This window comes from Mauremys reevesii, linkage group 7, assembly GCF_016161935.1.
Source record: "Mauremys reevesii isolate NIE-2019 linkage group 7, ASM1616193v1, whole genome shotgun sequence".
NCBI classification, from domain to species: domain Eukaryota; kingdom Metazoa; phylum Chordata; order Testudines; family Geoemydidae; genus Mauremys; species Mauremys reevesii.
The window spans coordinates 93,469,094-93,489,733 of record NC_052629.1 but is presented as its reverse complement, the minus strand read 5'-3'; the positions used below and the strand labels follow the sequence as shown (position 1 = coordinate 93,489,733).

General features: G+C 60.1%; 2 protein-coding genes across 9 annotated transcripts; one reads left to right on the top strand and one right to left on the bottom strand.

Moving 5' to 3' along the window:
* Nucleotides 1-392: 392 nt before the first annotated feature.
* Nucleotides 393-6,962, bottom strand: CATSPER1 (cation channel sperm associated 1). Of its 3 annotated transcripts, none has more exons than XM_039547029.1 (12): nucleotides 6,703-6,962; nucleotides 6,139-6,354; nucleotides 5,361-5,474; nucleotides 4,955-5,114; nucleotides 4,404-4,495; nucleotides 3,052-3,195; nucleotides 2,743-2,806; nucleotides 2,401-2,473; nucleotides 1,917-1,977; nucleotides 1,454-1,526; nucleotides 1,072-1,186; nucleotides 393-574 (listed from the first exon to the last, which is right to left on the bottom strand). In XM_039547029.1, the coding sequence occupies exons 1-12, from the start codon at nucleotides 6,836-6,838 to the stop codon at nucleotides 545-547; spliced, it is 1,278 nt and encodes a 425-aa protein (XP_039402963.1). In that variant the 5' UTR covers nucleotides 6,839-6,962; the 3' UTR covers nucleotides 393-544. The 3 variants fall into 3 exon arrangements, with proteins under 3 accessions (XP_039402963.1, XP_039402962.1, XP_039402964.1); XM_039547028.1 differs by having other exon boundaries at nucleotides 1,072-1,189; nucleotides 6,703-6,958; XM_039547030.1 differs by having other exon boundaries at nucleotides 1,072-1,189; nucleotides 6,139-6,346; nucleotides 6,703-6,843.
* Nucleotides 3,976-20,464, top strand: LOC120409267 (serine/threonine-protein kinase D3-like). Of its 6 annotated transcripts, none has more exons than XM_039547023.1 (19): nucleotides 7,099-7,184; nucleotides 8,861-8,953; nucleotides 10,628-10,766; nucleotides 11,058-11,186; nucleotides 11,568-11,722; nucleotides 12,099-12,294; nucleotides 13,007-13,090; nucleotides 14,067-14,211; nucleotides 14,498-14,621; nucleotides 14,995-15,072; nucleotides 15,216-15,465; nucleotides 16,128-16,156; nucleotides 16,383-16,455; nucleotides 16,832-16,938; nucleotides 17,368-17,529; nucleotides 18,799-18,897; nucleotides 19,177-19,444; nucleotides 19,836-19,921; nucleotides 20,249-20,464. In XM_039547023.1, exons 2-19 carry the CDS (start codon nucleotides 8,885-8,887, stop codon nucleotides 20,438-20,440), a joined length of 2,385 nt encoding a protein of 794 aa, XP_039402957.1. In that variant the 5' UTR covers nucleotides 7,099-7,184; nucleotides 8,861-8,884; the 3' UTR covers nucleotides 20,441-20,464. The 6 variants fall into 6 exon arrangements, with proteins under 6 accessions (XP_039402956.1, XP_039402957.1, XP_039402959.1 ...); XM_039547025.1 differs by having other exon boundaries at nucleotides 7,120-7,184; nucleotides 8,492-8,953; nucleotides 15,216-15,345; XM_039547020.1 differs by having other exon boundaries at nucleotides 7,120-7,184; nucleotides 8,492-8,953.
* Nucleotides 20,465-20,640: the final 176 nt, after the last annotated feature.

Here is a 20,640-nt window from a genome sequence, read left to right as displayed (position 1 = left end):
CCAAGGCCCCTAAGACCAGCTCAGCAGGGATCCCTGGGCAGCTGGTGCCCTCCCCCAGGGGCAGGCAGGCGGATTGAGTGGCTGCAGTGCAGGCCCTTGTAAATGCTTCCCCACAGGGCTCAGCTGCCAAGGCCAGGGGCTGCAGGGTCCTTTAGCTGAGCTTCTGTGTGTCTTGTGTTCAGGGGAGGGCCAGGAGCCAGTGTACATTGGAAGACCATCGGAGCTGGGCATAGAACCCATGTGTCCTGGCTCCCAGCCTCCCACCCCTACTCTAATGCACTAGCTTCCCTCCTCCCCCCAGATCTGGGGTGAGAACCCAGGAGTCTGGGGCCCAAAGCAGGGAAAAGACATGGTGTGGCCTGAAATCCTTCCCCTCGCTGTCACTCTTCATACACCATTTCCCCTGCATCCCAGGAGCCTTTTAATACAGAGCCGTGGCAGTGTCTTGGCGAGGGCTGGGTCTGGGGCCTGTCCCAGCCGTATGGCTGCAGTGCCCAGGCCTCCGGGCACGTCCTTCCCCCACAATGTGGACAGCCCGGCCTTTTCAGTGGTGGGGAAAGTCCTGCTCGGCTGTCTGCAAAGAACAGAGGGGAGAGAGTAGTGTCCTCCACTGAAGTCTCCTTGCTGATCCCTGCCCAGAGGGGACAGGGCAGCATGGTGCACTTGGGCATGGAGCCACCCCAGCTTGTTACACCATGGGGCCCCCACGAACTCAGCCCTACCCCAGGGGCAGGATCTACCCCTGGACTACTGCATCTGGCAGCGCAGTGATGGCTACTGATGGCTTCCTAGCAGTGGGTCCATCATACCCAGTATCCCGCCCCCTTCCCTGCTACTCTGAATCAGATCCCTGGGCCCATCCCACCAGGTATCCCACCTCCTGGCTCAGACCCCTGGGCCCACCCAGTATTCCCCCTCCTGCTGTCCTGGCTCAGACCCCTGGGCCCATCCAGCCCGGTATCCCCCCTTCCTGGCTCAGACCCCTGGGCCAATCCAGCCTGGTATCCTCTGCCCTGGCTCAGACCCCTGGGCCCATCCATCCCTTCCCTGCACTGGATGTTGGTACCTCACCTCGAAGAAGCTGTCGACAATCTTGTCGGTGGTGGCAGCCTGGGAGCGGAACTGCTGCTGGAGGTGCTCAACTGACGCCATCAGCTGCAGGTAGGTGAAGAGCAGCTGCTTCTCCCTGCTGGGATGGGGCACAGTGACTTCCCCGGGGTCAGAGCCTGCTCTCCTAAGGAGTGCTACTTCCCAGAGTCCCCTCCTGCCAGGGCCCCTCTGGGTACATGCGCCCCTGGAACTGATCTGTGGTGGGCGATACCAGGCCAGATGGGCCCATGGATCTGATGGGGGAGAGGGGCTGGAAGGGTGCATTACCCCACTCTGACGTGCCCCATGTTGGCTACTTCCACATGGGATGATAAGGAGAGGCTGTGCCATGGGGCCCCCTTACCTCTCGCTGCCGTCCATGTGCTTGATGAGCTGAGCCAGGAAGGCTTCATCATCCTCTGGCTTCATGTGTCCCTCTGTGAGGGGGCAGAAAGAGACGTCTGTGGGACTCCAGCCAGGCGGGGAGACACCAGCCTCCACCCGCCCCAGGGAGGAGAACCCCACCACTGCCAACAATCCACAGCAGGAAGTGGGGTGTGGGTGAGATGAGTTTGCTGGATCTCAACAATGGCCTGGAACCCCCTTGCCCCACAGTGTCTGGGGGCTGAACACTTCATGGAGACAGAGAGCCCCCTAGAGGGGGTTCCCCACAGTGCAGGCACTTGGGAGTCTAGCCTGGTATCTAGGGGTCAGACCATGGGCCCATCCAACCCCGTATCCCCCACTCCCTAAGCAACCTGTGTGTGTGTCATACTGCCCCTTTGAACTGTCCCCTACCAGCCAGAGCTAGAGGGAGGGGAGCTTACCCTGGGCTGGCTTGCCTGATACAATATCTTCTATGCTGCTCTCCTTGGGCTGCAGCATACTCTGTAACGCAAGGGAGGGGGGAGAGGAACAAGCCCAGCATTAAACGTGGACCTGACAGGGGGGAAAGCCCATTGTCCCCATGTTTCAATGGGGGAAACTCAGGCATAGAGGGAGTCGGGGACAGAACCAGGAAGAGGATCCAAGACCCCTGACCTCCACCACCACCCAACCCTAACCACTAGATACCACTCTCTTCCCAGAGCCAGGGATAGAATCTAGGACGCCTGCCCCCCCCCCATAACCACTAGAGACCATTGTCCTCTCAGAGCTGGGAATAGAACCTAGGAGTCCTAGCTCCCAGCCACACACCCCTGCTGTAACCCACTAGACCCCACTCCCTTCCCAGGCTGGAATAGCCGGGCTGCTGAGACAACTCCCTCACATGCCTACTGCCCCCATTCCTTAGGGGGTGGGGAGAGGCACCTTCTGCTTCTGCAGCTCTTGGCGCTTGATCAGGGCCAACTGGAAATTGTCCACCAGGACAGCAATAACCAGGCTGAGAGAGAGAGAGAGAGAGAGAGGGGCGTGGGATAGGGCTGGGACATGGGTCCTTTCCCCTCTAAGGGACACCGGCTCTGATCAGGTCCCCAGGTGTGGGAACTGGCTGGCTCAAGCAGGGGGTATGGGCCCATTTCCCTCTCCAGGGGCTAAGCGCCATGAGGGAGGTGGTGTGTGGAGGGGCATAGGGATATGGAAGTAGGATGAGGAGGGGATGGGTGAGCTGCGGGCTAGGGTGGACCAGTGTGCTGAAGGGGCTGGACTCACTTGAGGAAGGTGAAGTACTCAATGAGGATGTAGGCCATAAGGAAGAAGATAATGTATGAGGCACCTGCAAAGGGAAGTGAGCATGGAGCAGTGTCAGGAAAAGAACCCAGGAGTCCTGGTTCCTGGCCATCCTGCTATAACCCAATAGATCTCACTCCCCTCCCAGAACTGGAGCTAGAATCCAGGAGTCCTGGCTCCCAGCCCCTTGCCCCCCTCGCTCTAAGCACTAAAACCCCCACTTCCCTCCCAGCATGGGGATAGAACACCGGGGTCCTGTCTTATGGTGCAGGGGTGGGGAAGGTGTCTCACCCCCTTGGATGCTGTCCAGGTAGATGAAGGACCAGTCGTCTAGCGTGAAGAGCTGGAAGAGGGTGAAGATGGTGTCGAAGAGCTCCCCGAAGCGATAGGGGTCAGAGTTCTGGAACAGGTCATGCAGCACCACCGAGAACATGACTGGGGGGTAAGGGGGTAAGGAGCAACAGTGCTGTGAGCCAAGGACCTCCCAATGCCGCCTGGGGAGTGGGGTGTAGAGGGGTTACAGGAACCTGCTGAGTCTGACATGTGCGGTCTTGTTCACCAAAGAACATCACGTGAGGTCTCAGATACAGGTGTCACACCGCTACCATCATGAAAGGCACGTGAGGCAGATGCTGTCTAAGGAGTTCTGTACCTGCACTGACAATATGGTCTGACAGCTGTGGCTGGGGCCACCACCAAGGGTAGAAAAACAGGTTTCCTGTCAGACAAGGGCCGGTTAGCCATGGATCTGTCTGCATGTGTACTGTGTAGCGGCTCCTTCACAGGGGGTCGCCTAGCACCAGTCTGACTGCAAATGAAGGTGTGCAAGAACTTCAGAAAGAAACTAACAGGAAGAGAAGGGGGGTGGGGGAGAGACCTTACCTTGAGATACACTTCAAAGGTTTGCTTGACTATATTTGGGGTGCAGAGAAAACAGGAAGAAATCCCTCACCTAGGAAGGGAAGGGACAGTGTGTTTGCTTAATGAATGTGGGATCTCGGCCAGGCTTGGTGGAACATACCGGAGTGACCTTTGGGTGAGATCAGGCTCTTTCAACAGGAGGGTGCCCAAAGAGTTAAGCTGAGGTGCTAGAAACTGGGCAACTATTTTGTTTTGTGTCACCGTTTGCTTCCAATATGTCACTGGAGTCTCTGTTCTCGGACAATACACTTATTGTTTTCCCTATAAATGCAGGTGTCGTGGTGCCAGGCAAAGGCTTGCCAGCTGCTTTGTATGGCTCCTTTGGGAGCAGTAAGCCTGGGGAGTCTGGGAGCGTCCAATGACTAAAGGGCTGGATGCTGCAGGACATGCTCGGAGCACTCGGGGCTGGGATGTGCCTGTCATGAGAGAGCGGGACTTGCGGGGGCCTGGAAGGCCGGGCTGTTGCTGCCAGAAGCTGGTGGGTTTAGGCAGCTGATCTATAGTAGGCACAGACAAGGCTGCTTCATGCTAAGGGCAGGTGGTGGTGAGGTGCCTCCCAGCCCTGGCGAGCATCAGGTACTCCCAGGAAGAGAGCCCCCGCTGCACCCTGACCCCACAGGGGAGAGAGCCCCACTGCACCCCCTCTCATTCCATAGCACCCCCCATTCATCTTGCTGTGGGGAAGGACAGAGCCCCCTCGCCCCCGCCCCATGGCAGGATACAGAGGCAGGTGAACATCAACAACAGGATGGCCCCGATGGACGGGCCAGACAGTGCGAAGGTGCTTGTCAGCTCCTGCAGGTTCTCCAGCACCCTAGGAACAGAGACAGGGGCTTTGTGGGGGGCCTCAGGGCTGCAGGAGCTCCAGAGACCCATGGGATCTGCTGTGGATGGGGCACTGGCCAGAAAAGAACCCACTCCTGGGGGCTGTCCCAGGGCCCGTGTGTGTGTGGGAGGTTACCAAGGGGGACAGAGTGATGGCACTGGGGTCAGCAGGGGCATTGCAGCACAGGGCAGGGGCGCAGCACCTGGGGGACAGGGAGAAAGCAAGGAGGGAACCCAGGTGGCAGAGCACCCAGGGAGTAGGGAGCAAAGGGGCACCCAGGGAGGCACAGCAGGGAAGGCCACCCAGAGGGGCAGGGAAAGAGCAAGGGGGCATCCAGGTGTCACACCAGGGGAGGGCCCCTGGGGGGCAGGGGTACAGCACCCAGGGCCTCAGCTCCATTGCCTGGTGCTTCACTCCCTCTACCCCCCATGCCCGCCCGGCACTGACCGCAGTGTGAGCAGCAGCCTCAGGACCCGCACGGCCCGGACACCCTTGAAGACGCGGAGCACGCGGAAGAGGCTGCCAGCATTGTCGTGGGTGGTGTGGCCCGGGGAGATGAGGAGCGGCAGCACAAAGTCCAGCACCATCATGATCATGACGAAAAAATCTGTGAGGAGGGGACAGCAGCCTCGAGGAGAGGAGGCACCACCACAGCTCCCCAACACCCACTTCCCCTGCAAACGCACACCGTCCCCTCCCAGGCACTCGCCTGCTCTCTTGCCCCGCTGCCCTGACCCCCAGGCCACCCCCAGGTGGCTCGTCTCGCCCCCCCCCACTGGACCCCAGCCCCAGGGAATCTCTCTGCCCCACCTCTGAGCCAGGGTTCCCCCAGCCCCCTCCCATGGTGACCCACCAATGTCATTCCAGGGATTGCGGAAGTAGTTGAGGTCCAGGGCGATGAGTTTCAGCAGTGCCTCCAGCACGTACACGCACAGGAAGACAGCGTCCATGGCGGAGAAGAACCACTCTGAGGGGGTGAGGGGACTGGTATGAGGGGTCACGTACCCACTAGGCCATTCTGCCCTCACCATCCAGGCCTGGCCTAGAGAACACACCCTGTGTGGCAATGGGCACCCACAGGCTGGACTCAGCCCCTTCCTGAATGCAGACAGCATGGCCTAGTGGGTACGGGAGCCAGAACTCCTGGGTTCTCTCTCTGAGGAGACGGGTTCCTAGTGGTTAGAGCAGGGGTGCTGGGAGCCACAAGTCCTGGGTTCTATTCCCAGCTCTGCTACTGACCTCCTGTGTGACCTGGGACAACATGCTCCCACTTGGTGCCTCAGTTTCCCTGTGTCTATGCAGACTCTGAGCTCTTCAGTGCAGGGACTGTCATTCACTGTGAGTCTGTGCAGTGCCCAGCATGACAGGTGCCCTGGTCTCACCCAGGTCAGCAGGCTCTACCATAATACCCAGAATAACTATGAGCTAGTCCCTGAGGGGAGATGGACACACCACCCACCTGCTTGGAAGGGGAAATGGGGTGACCTCAAGGGGGGGTGGCAGCATCTCTTAGGTTAGCAGGGGGCACTGGGGAGACCACTGCCTGGGTGAGAGGTGAGCCCCATGGCTGGGATGGGGGGGAGGGGAATGGGATGACTCCCATGACCAGGCCAGGGCGGAGGCAGCCTTACCTCCACGGACCTGCACCACGGCGAAGGTCTGCACCACCAGCACTGCTGTGTGGATGCCAATCACGGTGAGGATGAAGAGTTCGAAGGCCAGCAGCTGAGTGAGCTTCTGGATGATGGCCCGCAGGGTGAGCAGCAGGGGCAAGGTCCTCTCCCACGCCAGGCGCAGCAGGACCATGGTGCCCCTCCACTTCCGCCTCTGCCCGGGGTCCTGCTTCCCTGGGCACAGATGCCACAGATCAGCCATGATAGGGAAGGAACAGGACAAATGATAGTTATGGGAGGTGGGGAAGGGCGGGCTGTGTAGGGGTCAGGTGCAGCCTGTGCGGGGCTTGGGGTGCAGTAAGGTTCCATATTCCCTCTGGCTCTCCTCAGGCAGTGGTGCTGGGATTCGGTGGGGAGGGGAATAAGGGGTGTTTGGGGGTGAGGAGGGGTTGCAGGAGGGGGAGAGTGTTATGGTGGGAGGAGCCCCATCTTCCCTTTGGCTCTTGTTGGGGAGAGGTGTTGGGCAGTGGGGGGTTGGGAGATGGGGTGGGGGGATGGGGTGTCCAAGGAGCACCCCATTACCTTTCAATATCTTTGGGGGGTGGGAGGAGGCCGAGGTGGCTTGCAAGGAGGCCTGGGAGACAGGGAGCGTCTCCTCCTTGTACGGAGGCTTCTCCATCTGGCTGCCGGACACAACAGGCACAGTCAGATAGTCCATGGTGCTTCCCCCTGACTGGGATCCTGCAACCCAATTCCCTCAGTGACCCCTAAATGCCCCTCCCTCCTTCTGTTGTGTCCCCAGCAAAGCCCACGTCCCAGACTGACTTCCTGGTGGCCCAAGAACTCTGGGATCCTGGAGGTTCTAGATCAGAGCCCCCCTCTCTCCCTTTGTAATGCTGTCACTGTGGTGACTCCTAAACACCACAGTGAGGGGAGGGGACAGGGCAGGGGCCTAGGAGGGGGGCCCTGTAGGGCCAGGATGGGGCTTGGCAGTATGGAGTGAGCCTGGGTTGGGCCCCAAGAAGGAGCTGGGGGGCAGAGCATGGTCAGGGGGGCAGGGCAAGGTGAGGCCTAAGAGTGTAGAGAGGAGTCGGGGATGGGGGAGTGTCTGTGGGGGGTGCAGAGTAGGAGGTGGAGGGGGGGCAGGGGTAGGGCCTAGCTGTCTGGGGAGGACTCTGTGTCAGGCCCAGGGTGGGGTGAGAGGGCTGGGAGGCCCGGGATGGGGTGGGTGTCTGTGTGGAGGGGTAGGGCAGGGAGTCTGCAGAGTGGGGTGGGGGCCAGGAGGAGTGTAGAACAGGAGGGGGAGCACTATCGCAGCTCCCTGGCCTGCTGCAATAGCAGCCCCTGGTGCTTTCACTTCCTCTCCCCTGCCCTCCCCTCCCCCAACTGTGATGAAGGGTCCTATCCCCTCCCTCCTGAATCTGGACTGTACTGGGAGCTCTGGCCTATGCTGTTCACCCAGAGAACCTAACCTGGGTCCGAGCAGGACAGCTCCAGCCCATCCCCATTGCCCCCCCACCCACTGCCCCTGTGCGGACCCATCGCTCCTGACAGATCCAGCTGAGGGTGTGGAGACAAGGAGCTGGCTCTGATGCCACTTGGGGAGGGGGTGACTCCAGTTTCACCCAGAGAATCTGAGATAGAATCGGGCCCTGACCCACTGCAGTCAATGGGTGACTCTCGACTGACACTAGGAGTCAAGGGGATCAGACAGGGACCCTACATCAGTGCAATGAATGAAAGTAATTGGGGTTGAGTTAGATCAGTGGCTCTCAACCTTTCCAGATGACTGTACCCCTTTCAGGAATCTGATTTATCTTGCGTACCCCCAAATTTCACCTCACTTAAAAACTCCTTGCTTACAAAATCAGACAAAAATACAAAAGTGTCACAGCACACTGTTACTGAGAAATTGCTGACTTTCACATTTTTACCACATTATAAAATAAATCCATCGGAATATAAATATTGTACTTACATTTCAGTGGACAGTATATAGAGCAGTATAAACAAGTCATCGGCTGCATGAAATTTTAGTTTACACTGACTTCGCTAGTGCTTTGTATGTAGCCTGTTGCAAAACTAGGCAAAGATCTAAATGAGTTGATGTACCCCCTGGAAGACCTCAGCGTACCCCTAAGAGTATGTACACCACTGGTTGAGAACCACTGAGTTAGATGACAGCTGAGTGGTGACCCACCATGTCCAGCACCCCCATCTTACCCTGTGAATCCCCTTCACCAGGAACCAAACTTCGGATAATTCATTATCATGCAGGTGTTGCTTTGATGGGGGACCACCATAATACTAGCAGAGAGTCCTGGTTCCCCCTGTCCCATCTAATCCACTATACCCCTCTCCCTTCCCACAGCTGAAGACAGAACCCAGGAGTCCTGGCTCCCCACCCCCATGCACTAACCCACCAGGATGCAGACTGCTCACATCATTATCAGCAGACAGCTCTGTCCCTCGGGGAGCAGAGAGTTAACACTGCATTTCCTGCAGCTCAGAGAAGCCGTGGGGCAGGCGGTGCAGGGAGACAGTGTGGGGACTGTGGGGGGGGAACGAGACGGGACCCCTTTCTCTCCTGCCTCCTGCCCTGCCCCATCCCCACGTGAGACCCTCAGGAGGTGTCCCCTGAGGTTGTGAATCCAGCACAAGACCCAGCTTTCCCGGGCACCTGGTGCTGTCCATGGCTCTGGAGTGCCAGCCCCTGGGCACAGTATCTGTGCGCCTGCAGATTGGGCTGTCCCGAGAGTCATACATGCTGCCCCCAGAGGAGCTGGGTTACGGGCACCTGCGGCACCTGGCAGTGGAGCTGGTGGAGAGGAAGGTAATGGGGCTATGCTGGAGGGGTGTTGAGAAGGGAAGCGCAGGTGAAAAGGCCAGGATCCAGGGTGCGGGGACGGGAAGGGGCCCCCAGAAGGAATCACAGAGGCTGTGCCCAGATGCCCATGGAGGGTCACGGAGACACCAGGGGTGTTTGCTCAATGTCTGATTAGTGCTTGGAATGTAGGGGAGCAGCTGTGGAACCCAGCAATGTCCTGACTTCCAGCCCCAGCTGCTCTAACCATGAGTCCCCACTTCCCTCCCAGAACCGGGGACAGAACCCGAGAGTCCTGGCTCCCACCCGCCATGCTCTAACTACTAGACTTCACTCCCCACCCTCCCGAGCTAGGAATAGACCCCAGGCATCCTGCCCTCCCCTCCTCTAACCATTGTTCCTCCTCCCCTCTTGGTGCCTGGAGATTGATTTGCTGTTCTCCTGAGACGGATTAAATGAGGCACAGCCTGGGGGAAACACTGGGCTGGAGACTGCAGTGTCCCACAGATAGGGTAGCAGATGGGAGGTGCTGGGCTGCAAAGCTGCAGGGGGCTCGCTTCTGGGGAACCTCATGGGCACTCAGAGCCCTTGGACAGCAGCACCCTTGGGGGAGGAGGGGAGGCGCATGGTCTTGGGCAGGGGTCTGATCTTACCAGGGGACCTGCAGACAGGATTCGAGGTCAGGGGAAAGATGATGTGACCCAAGTGTAGGATGACTGGGGAAGGTCCAAAGAGGGGACATCCTTAATATTGGGGGGGGGGTTGATCCTGGGCCTGCCCCCCTGCTGCGGACCTGCGCGCTCTCATTCACAGGAGGGTGGCTATTCAAAGGTTCCCTGTTTCCCCCGCATTTCCTTTGCCCCCCACCCCCTCCCCACCAGTTTCCATCTCATGACAGCACAGGGAGCACTTGGGTGGGTGGGGGTGCTGCAGCAGCCATGCTGAGTCAATCTTTCCACTGCGGCTGGGGTCAGCGGGGCCCTGTCCCTCCTACCTGCACTCTGAGGGCCTGCCCCCTCCCCGGCTGCCCAGTCCCCCTGCACCGAGCAAGTGACAGAGGAAACCGCCATAACCAGCAGAGCAGCTTGTTTCCGCTCCGTGCTCATTCGTGGCATTGCAGGGAGGGCTCAACTGGCTGCAGGGAGCGGGGAGTCTCATACAACTAGCCCTGTACAAACAGCCCCCACGCTCCACCCCAGAGGCAGCTGCATGTCAGTGCCAGATCCCTGTATAAACACCTATGCAGCCCAGCCCAGAAGCAGCTGCCTCTCAGCACCAGGTGCAGAAGCCTTGTATAAAAAATCACCATGCCCCACAACAGAGGTGGCTGCATCTCAGTGCCAGGCGAGGGAACCCTGTATAAACAGCTCCTGCACCCCACCCCAGAAGGGGCTACATCTTGGTGCTGGTTAAAGGATCCCTATATAAACAACCCCCATGCCCCACCCCAGAAGCAGCTGCATTTTAGCTCAGTGCAGTTATAATGAGAACACACAGCATTTCTGTATCAATGTGAGCATTTGAGAAGTGATACAGGAATCCAGGAGGCTGGTGTTAGCGGTGGGACTCTCTGTGCTCCCCTCCCTCTCCCAGTCCTGGGTCAGGGAGGGGAGTGGGATCTAACGGTTAGTGCAGACCTGGGGGGCCCAGGAGGCCTGGGTTCTAATGCCATCTCTCTCCTAGTTCCCTGAATACGGCTTCCTGGGGGTGTCGGAGAAGATCATGCTATTCCGGCATGACGCCGCATCAGAGAATGTGCTGGAGCACCTGGAGCCAGACAGTGTCGTGCATGCTGGGGATCTGATTGAGGTCGTGCTGTCGGGTGAGACAGTCCTGGGGCACCAGAGCCTGTGGATGCCGAGCAGGGCCTGGAGGGGAAAGGCCTCAGCTTCCTCTCCCTGCCCCATCTGAGCCAGCCAGTCTCCCACCCTGGGGCAGATCAGAACTGGAGCCCCCTAGAGGGGAAAGGCCCCTTGTCCCATTCCCCCATCCCACCCAGCCAGTCCCCATGCCAAGGGGCAGATCGGAGCCAGTTCCCCACAGAGGGGCAGGCCCTGGACTCCCATGCCCCCTACCAAATCCACCCTTTCCTCACTCTTCTCTCTCCCCCCAGCCTCAGTTTCCTTGGATTTCACTATCCGGCCCCATGTGCTGCTTGTTCACTCCTACAAGGCCCCAGCCTTCTGCGACTACTGCGGCGAGATGCTCTGGGGGCTGGTGCGCCAAGGGTTAAAGTGTCAAGGTATGGAGCAATCTGTGTCCACTCCTTCCCCTCCCACCCCTGGGACTGACCTAGTCTCCTGGGTCCCTCCGACTGACCCCAACCCTCTTCCCCTTCATGGGTCCTTCTGGTGCCCATACCCCCGTTGCTGCACCTGGCCTGATCCCCTGGGTCCCACTGGGCAGACAATGCTCCCTCCAGATCTCCTGGGTCCCTTTGGCACCCCTCTCCCCAGGCCTGGCTGAACTCCTCAGCCCTTTGCGCACCAGTAGCCCCCTCCTTCCAGGCCTGCCCAATCTCCTGGAGACCCTCTGGTGCTCCCAGACCCATGGCCAGGGGACCCACCTCCCCCCCATTCCAGGCCTGGCAGGGATCCCAGTCCTCACTCTTCCCTCTCCCCAGGCTGCGGGCTGAACTATCACAAGCGCTGTGCCTTCAAGATCCCCAACAACTGCCGCGGTGTGAGGAGGAACCAGCTGGCCAGTCGCTCACTGGGCGCTACCACCAGCCCCAGGACTCCTATCCTTGGCCAGAACGTGGGGGGCAGCCTGGAGGAGGTAGGAGCCGGGACTAACATAGCCAGGGGAAGGATTCCAGAGGGGGATGGCTCTTAGGTGTTGGGAAGGTCAAGGACTTCAGAGGTGATAGATACACCCTGCAAAGGAATACGATGTCTGCTCTAGCCACTGCACCCCACTCCTCTCCCAGAGCTGGATAGAACCCAGGAATCCTGGCTGCTAACCCCCTGCAGTGATGGCTTGATGAGATGGGGAAGGCCAGGCAGAGACTCAGGATAAATGAGAATTGGGGGTGGCTGGCAACTTGGCTGGGCCCCTGGAAAGTGGGGTACAGTGAGGGACAGGGACAGTGTGGAGTTGCGGGGAGGGTGGGGACACTCACCACACTCTAACATGGACTCTGGTTCCCCTGCAGATCAGTCACTGGAAGTGGGGCCAGCAGACGCAGGGCCCTGCACTGATTGGCCGCCCACTCTGGAAGGACTGGATGGATCTGAACCGGGTCAAAGTGCCACACACCTTCCAGGTCCACTCGTACACCCGGCCCACTGTGTGCCAGCACTGCAAGCGCCTGCTCAAGGGGCTCTTCCGCCAGGGGCTACAGTGCAAAGGTACCACCAGCTGGGACCACGCAGAGGATTGGGGTACAGGGCTGACCCTGGGCTGGGACCCTGCCAGGATTGGGGTGAGGGGCCTGACCCTAGACTGGGAAGCTGCTGGGATTGACTTCAGGGTCACTGTGGCCCCACTGGGGTGTAGGGGTACAGAATTTGGCAACCAAGCTTCGAGCTCTGCCCCCATCGCTTCCCCATTCAACACTGGAAGCTCCTTCTGATGGCATGTCCCAGCAACCACCCCAGCAAGGTGCCCCCTTTGACTGCTGTCTGCTGGCCCAGTGAGGCTGCATTCACAAGGAGCCTCCCTGCCCCTCAGGGGCCACTTATCAAGAGAACCCTGTACAGAGAGCTGGAAGTCACAGTCTCCATGGCCTCTCCCCACACTTCTCGGGCTGACAGGGAACCAGCAGAAACAGTCACACATGCCAGGGGAACAAACATCATGGGTACAAAGGGAGAAGTGGGGAGGATTCAAGGGACAGAGATAAAAGGGAGGAGCTGCCCTTGCTGTAACCAATGCAGCAACACTGCCTGAGTCTGCAAAGAGCCTGAGCCAATTGCTCCGAGGGGGGGAGCTACCCCCCCTTTGTCGCAATGGGAGGTAGCACCCAGCCACACTGCTCCAAGGACCCCAGCAGGAAAAGGAGAGCTGGATCCTGGCTGGCCCACTGCCCCACCCTGCTGCCTCTCTCCTCTCCCCACACAGACTGTAAATTCAACTGCCACAAGCGCTGCGAACAGTTTGTGCCGGATGAGTGTGTGGGGGAGGGCCTGGCCCCTGGCACAGCAGGTAAGGATGGGGCCGCAGGGGCAGGGAGGGGACATATCCAGCACTACCCCATTCACAGCCCCAGCTTTGCCCCCTGCTCAGCTTGCTCACTGGGGAAGCCTGACCCCTCCCGGAGTGCCCTGCACTGCTATCCCACAATGCATTGGGTCACAGCCCAGTGACCCTGTCTGGTCAGCATTAAGGCTCCACTGCTCTAAGCTTGGCTGGGCCAGAAGCTCCACCCCTCATTCCCCTCCCTGTGCTAGGAATAGAACCCGGGAGTCCTGATTCCCCGCTAGGGCACAAACAGCACTTTCCTAAGGAGAGGGCACGGAGCACTCCCTGCCCTGTCTCGTCCCCCGCTTAGTGTCCCCCCCCTCCTGGCCCCAGCCCCCACCCCCTGCACTCACCCCCTACCAGTCCCCCAAACCAGCCCTTACTTTCTTACACTGCCTCTGCACCCAGCCTCATGCTCACCCCCACACCCTGCTCTGCTCCCAGCACTGAGCTCTCACCCAGAGAGCTGTCAGGCTGAAGAGCACTGTCCCCACCAGAGCCCAGGCAGTTCTGGGAGCCCCAGACCCCATCCTCTTTCTGCATCTCCTCTTCTGCAGGCAGCACAAAAAGCCCAGATTCAATCTTCCCACCCTCCTGGGGGCGCCCATGGGTGCCAGGACTGCAGAGGTAGGGAGGGCCAAGGAGGGGTACAGGGACCCCACACCCTCAGATTTGGCCTGGTCACCCCTCTGGCAGGACTGCCAGGCTCAATTTCCAATTCTAGTCAGGGGACAAGGGGTGCCTGAGCCCTTCTTTGTCATTCCCCTGCTTCTGGCCCGTCTGCTCTAACCATTAGCCACCACTCTGCTCCCAGAGCCAGGCATAGAACCCAGGAATCCTGGTGCCCAGTGGCCCTGCTCTAGTCCCTATTCCCTGTTGTGTTTTCCCTGCTGGCCTTGCAGAAAGCAGGGTATCACACTCTCCCCCCTCACCCACACAGATGGCGAGAGCCCAGAGTGCCCATCTAGCAAGCCAGAGCCAGTGGAAGGAGAGGCAGATGGGGAGGGCACCAGTGGGCATGAGCTGGCAGAGGACACAGAGCCCAGTCCTGGGACTCTAGAGGCAGAGCTGCACACCAACCTCAGGTAGGGACCCCCCAAGGATGGGTATGCAGGGTGGGGGTGGGGCTGCATGGTTCCCCTGGGCCTGCTTCTCCATAGTACAGAATGGGAAGGGGATCACCCATGGGGTCAGCGAACTCAGGAATCCTGGTTCCCAATCCCCACGCTAACCACCAGACCTCACTCCCCTCCCAAAGATGGGCATAGAACCCAGGAGTCCTGACCCCAGGGAGCCTGGTGGGTGGTGGAAGGCTGTACCTTTGGGGGCTGAGGAATCCAGTATCTGAGTCTCTGTCTCTCCTGGCACCAGCCCCTGTTTCAGCAGCTACATCCCCTTGATGCGGGTGGTGCAGTCCTGCCGGCACACCAAGAGGCGGCGCAGTGCTGTCCTGCTGGAGGGATGGATGGTGCATTTCACCAGCAGGGACCCCATGGTGAGTGCCCTGGCTGGGGAGAGAGGGTGGAGTTACAGGAGGGTCAGGGGTGGAGCCACAGGCAGGCTGGAATGGGGGTGTGGAATCACAGGAGAATGAGAAGCAGGGGTTATGGATGGGCAGAGGGTGGGGCCACAGATGGATCAGGGGGTGGAGTCACAGGTAGGCAGGATGGGGTAGAGTAACAGGATGGGGCATGGGGTGGGAGGGTGTCAGGGAGTGGGGCTTGTGGCTGGCCAGGACTGGTTAATGTGGGGACTGAGAGGAGGAGAGGGGGATTATTGGCCAGTCTCATTTTAGGGCATTGTTGAGGTCGGGGGGCTTGGGATGGGATGGACACATGCCCCCAGAATAACATCTCTGTGCCCCCCAGAGGAAGCGCCATTACTGGGTGCTGGACAGCAAGAGCCTGAGTTTCTTCCACTGTGAGAGCGGAGGCAAGTTCTACAAGGTGAGGGGTCCCATTCCCTACAGCACTCTGCTTCCCCGAAGCCCCAGTCCAAACCAGCCTGCACTCCCGCCGCAGGAACCGCTTCCTGATTCCTCACCCCAGAGGAGCCCAGCCACTGTCCAATGGTCTTACTCTTCCTGCAGGAGCTGCCGCTGTCTGAGATCCTCCAGATCCGCCCCTGGGAGGGGCTGACACCCTTGGCATCCAGCGGGAGCCCCCCCTGCTTTGAGCTGGTGACAGAGGCCCTGGTGTACTACGTGGGCGAGCAGAGCAGTGAGCGGGAGCCAGGGCAGGTCTGGGCAAGGGCGGAGGCTGGAAAGGCCTGGGCCAGGGCCATCCGCCAGGCCCTATGGCCCGTGAACCCCCAGCCTGACGGCTCTGTCCAGGAGCCCAGTGAGTACCATGGGGATCCCTCTACAGGCAGCCATGAGCCCCACCCAGAGCCAGCTGCATCTCAGAGCTGGGTGAGGGATCATCCCTAATTCAACAGCCCCCATGCTGCACTGCAGAGCCAACCAGACCTCAGTGTTGGGCAAGGAATCCCTGTGTTGACAGTCCCTGTGCCACACCCCAGTGCCGGCTCCAGACCCCAGCGCGCCAAGCGCACGCTTGGGGCGGCATGCCGCCAGGAGGGCGGCAGGCGGCTCCGGTGGACCTCCTGCAGGCATGACTGTGGAGGGTCCGCTGGTCCTGCGGCTCCGGTGGACCTCCCGCAGCCGTGCCTGCGGAAGCTCCACCGGAGCCGCGGGACCAGCGACCGCCAGCGCGCCCCCCACGGCGTGATGCCATGCTTGGGGCGGTGGAATTCCTAGAGCCACCCCTGCCAGTGCCAGCTGCATCTCAGTGCTGGGCAAGAAATCCCTGTATTAACAGCCCCTGTGCCATATCCCAGAGACAGTTGCATCTCAGTACCAGGTGAAGGATCCCTGTATAAACATCCCCAGTGGCCATCTGAGAGGTGTCTGGCTCCTGCTCCCAGGTCAACAGGCAGTGGGTCTGGATGTCCCAGTCAGGCCAGGTTCTTCTCATGTCTTCATTGTGTCTTGTCTCTGCAGATTCTGACTATGAGTCCCCAGATGATGCGGTGAGTTGGAGAGGGTGGCACTGGGGAACCCTAGGAGTGGTGGGGTGCATGATCTGGCACGAGGAAGGGGATGAGCAAACATGGAGGCTGGTGTTGGGGTGAGGAAGCCAGGCATAGGGCATAGTGGCAGGGGTGGCAGTAGCATTAGGCCTGGCTTGTCAGGGATTTGCCCCCAGTGGGTACCATGCTTCAATCCCCCCAACCCTGTCCTTGTCCCTCACCCCAGGACATCAGCCGTTCCTATCAGATCTTCCCTGACGAGGTGCTGGGCGCTGGGCAGTTCGGGGTGGTGTATGGCGGTAGGTGCCCTCCCCAGCTCCCCCCTCCTATGTCCCCCAATAATTCCCCTCCCTCTGTGCTGATCCCCCTACCTCCCCCTTGGCCACAGTCTGGGATCTCAGCCTGCATGTGCGCCCCTCAGGAGCAAACGTGTTCACTACGGCTCCCCAGGTGCCATAGCCATGCCCATCCCATCACTGCCATGCTTCCAGGAGCACGGTTTGCCCACTGCTCACCCATTGTGTGCCAATGCACATCTCCCCCCAGCCCTGATACCCCTGCCCTACCCCCCAGGAAAGCAGCATATCTCCCCCCAGCCCTGCCACACACCCATCCTGCCCCAGCCCTGCCTCCCCTTCTGCCCCCCAGCCCTGACACCCCTGCTCTGCCCCCCAGGAAAGCACAGGAAATCTGGCCGGGATGTGGCCGTGAAAGTCATCGACAAGCTGCGCTTCCCTCCCCGGCAGGAAAATCAGTTCCGCAATGAGGTCTCCATCCTGCAGGTGAGCCCCTGGGGGTGGGAAACACAAAGACCTTGGTGGGAAAGGAGGGGATGTGTGGAAAAGTGGACCCTTGGATGTGGGGAACATGGGGACTCCCCTCTGGGAGGGGCCACCACTGATGGGCCCAGAGATCTCCTCCATAGACATGTTTGGCTGCCTCTGCCCATCAGCCCCAGCTGGGGAAAGGGGACAATAGCTGGACAGGCAGCACTCCCTCCCCCGATGTACTGGGGGCTTTGTTGGGGCCCTGTCCCCTGGAGGGAGCTCCAAGGCAGTCCAGCACCAGCTACCAGAGAAGGGCCTGCGGGGTTAGGGGCAGGTCTGAGTGAGCGGGAGGGTTCTTGGGCGTGTGTGTGTCCTGGGGACAGGGAAGGGCTCCAAGGCTAGGGAGGATCCCAGTTCAGGCAGTTCCATCTTCTCCCCTGCCAGAGCCTGCACTCCCCCTGCGTGGTGCACCTGGAGTGCATGTTCGAAGGCCCCGCCCGACTCTTTGTGGTGATGGAGCGGCTGCAGGGCGACATGCTGGAAATGATCCTGTCCAGCGAGAATGGGCGGCTGCCCGAACCCCTTGCCAAGTTCCTCACTGCCCAGGTGGGTGCCCCAGCTCTCCCTGCCCCAACCCCCCAGAGTGGCCTCACAGCAGAGTGAGGACCACCAAGCAAACCCTCCAGCCTGAGCTCCCCACAAGTGTCCCCTGCGGGCATGTTAATGATGCTGCACCATCCATGATCACAGCTTGCATACTACTCAGAGTCCTTGTGAAAATATACACACCCACATATACTGCTCCCTCACAGCACACCGCTCCCATCCCCCCACATGCTGCTCCCTGTGGCACGCCAGTCACTCTCATGCACTGCTCCCCCTTGCTGCTCATCCCCAGCATGCCCACCGCTGAGGACCTGTCACCATTGCGTACCGCACCCAGGCTCATCACTCACACCACTCAGCATGGTGGAATACTTGTGCACGTCAGCACTGCACATCATTGCACACTCCTTGCCATCACTGTGCACGTACACACACAATCCCATCACTGCTTGTAACAGGGTCGTACTCACCCCTGTGGCGCCTCCTGCTGGTGACTCTGGGAATTAGCTCTGTTCCAGCCCAGAGCGCCCTCTGCAGGCCAGTGATCCACCTGTTTACTATTGGCCCTGTGTCCCTCCCAGGACCCAGGTGCCCCTTTGACTGGGTCTCCCCCCTCCCAGGGGAACCCCCATCCCACTATCCCCACTTTGCCTCAGTAGTGGCTACTGCCCAGTCTCTATCTAGCCCCTATTCGCTGGGGCAGACTGCAGTATCCAGTACTCATCATCGCCAAGGGGGTTTGGACCTGCTGCCTTTACCTACCCCTAGGTTGCCCCCTGCAACCCCCAGTACCTTTTGCCCTCCGCTAGGCCACAGCCTGGGGTTTTCTAGGCTGGAGCTTCCCCAGCTCCTCAGCCTTTCCCCAGCCCTGCTTCACCCTAGGCACCTTATCTCGGCTCCTAAGCAGCCAGGCCCATCTCTCTCTATAGCCAGAGAGAGACTGTCTGGCTTCTGGCTTCCCTGGCCTTCTTATAAGGCTCTGCAGCTCTGTTTGGGGCGTTGCCCCAGCTGCAGCCACTTCCCCAATCAGCCCAGCCAAAAGCCCCTTCCAGGGCTGTTTTAAAGCCCCAAAGGGCAGGAGCGGGTAGCCACCCCGCTACACTGCTCCCCAATGCCTGGCTCACGGTTCACACGGCACTCACCAGCGCATGTGAGCATGCAACAGCCCCCATGCCACATCCAGTCTGCGTGTGAGCCCATCAGGTACTCCTCTCCCCCCTCCCCAAGCAGGTAACCACCCCCTCCAGTGATGCTCCCCTGTGCTTGCAGATCCTCTCTGCCCTGCGCCACCTGCACACCCAGAACATCGTGCACTGTGACCTCAAGCCAGAGAACGTGCTGCTGGCCTCGGATGAGCCTTACCCCCAGGTGGGACAATCCCTGCCCCGCCTCCCAGCCCACCTCCCTGGAGAACTTCCACCCCCTCACCCCTCTAGCTCCCTCTCCCTGAACACCCATCTTAGCTCTTGCCCCATCCCACCCACTCTCCCTTCCCCTTTCAGCCAAAACTGTATTACCAACCTGGGGCCAGACCAGAGCTGGCACCCCCTAGAGGGGAGAGGCCCCTACCCCGAGCCAGCCGGTCCCCCCAGTCAGGCCCCCAGCAGGGAAATGCCCCATATTCCCTACTCTCATGCTAACCCTCAGGTGAAGCTCTGTGACTTTGGCTTCGCCCGCATCATTGAGGAGTCATCGTTCCGGCGCTCGGTGGTGGGGACCCCGGCGTACCTGGCGCCCGAAGTGCTACGGCAACATGGTTACAACCGCGCCCTGGACATGTGGGCTGTGGGCGTCATCATCTATGTCAGCCTGAGTGGGACCTTCCCCTTCAATGAGGAGGAGGACGTCAATGATCAGATCCAGAACGCGGCCTTCATGTATCCCCGGCAGACCTGGGCCAGCATCTCCCTCGAGGGTGAGATACCCCTGCCCCCCCACCTCCACACTGCAGCCATCATGTACTCCCAGCAGGCCTGGGCCAACATCTTCCTCGAGTGTAAGACCCTCCCTGCACCACCCCGCACCCAGTCACACTGCCACCTACCTCCAGACAGGCCTTCTTGTACTCCTGGCAGACCTGGGCCAGCATCTCCCTCAAGGGCGAGACCCCCCACTCTCCCGCGGCATGCCACTCGCAGCACACTGCCCCTGCACCTCCAGAACATGGCCTGTATGTACCTGCGGCAGCCCTAGGGCACCTCCAGGAAATCTGGATGTTGCAGGCCCTGGCAGCCAATGGCTGTGCTCCCTGGGGGGAGGAGCAGGGGAGAGGTCTTGGCCTATGTAACCTCCTCCTTCCCTCCCAGCTGTCAGCCTCATCCACCAGCTGCTGCAGGTGAAGCTGAGGAAGCGACTGAGTGTGAACAAGGCGCTGAACCACCCCTGGCTGCAGGTACCTTCCATCCACCCCACCCACATCCCTGCCTGCAGATACCTTCTGTCCCACAATCCACACCCCACAACACACCTCTTCCATCCCCTTGCACTGTCTAGCTCCACGTAATCTCCCTCCACCCCAGAACAAAACACCTTGCTCTCCCCTGCCCAGCTTCACCCCCCCCCCCGTCTCCAGTCCCCCCTCCCAACAGTAAATGGCTAACTCAACCCCCTCCCTAGCTCTTCCCATCCCCTGTAGATCCCACCCACACGGTGCATCCCTGATAGGAGGAGCCTGGACTCCCCCCAGCACCTGTTGATAAGCTGTCTCCATCCGCTCCAGGATTTCCAGACCTGGCTGGCCCTGAGGGAGCTGGAGACCCGTGTGGGGCAGCGCTACCTCACCCATCCAACTGACGACGCTCGCTGGCAGCGCCTCGCCCGTGAGCAGGGGCTGGCCTGGCCATCAGGGCTCACCATTCAGCCCAGCCTGGAGGAGGAAGGGGACAGCGACAATGCAGACGAGGGGAGCTGAGCCCTCCCCCCCAGGACTCACTACTCATGGGAAGTGGGGGGTGCGGGGACCCCTCAGCACCACATTGTCCCCATAAACTGATTTCCCCCAAACATGGCACCATGTGGTCTGTGCAGGGTGCGCGCCTGTCTTGCTGGAGCCTGTTCACATGTGGGTGGGGGGTCCACAGGCTCAGATTCCCCTGCACAAATGCTGCCCTA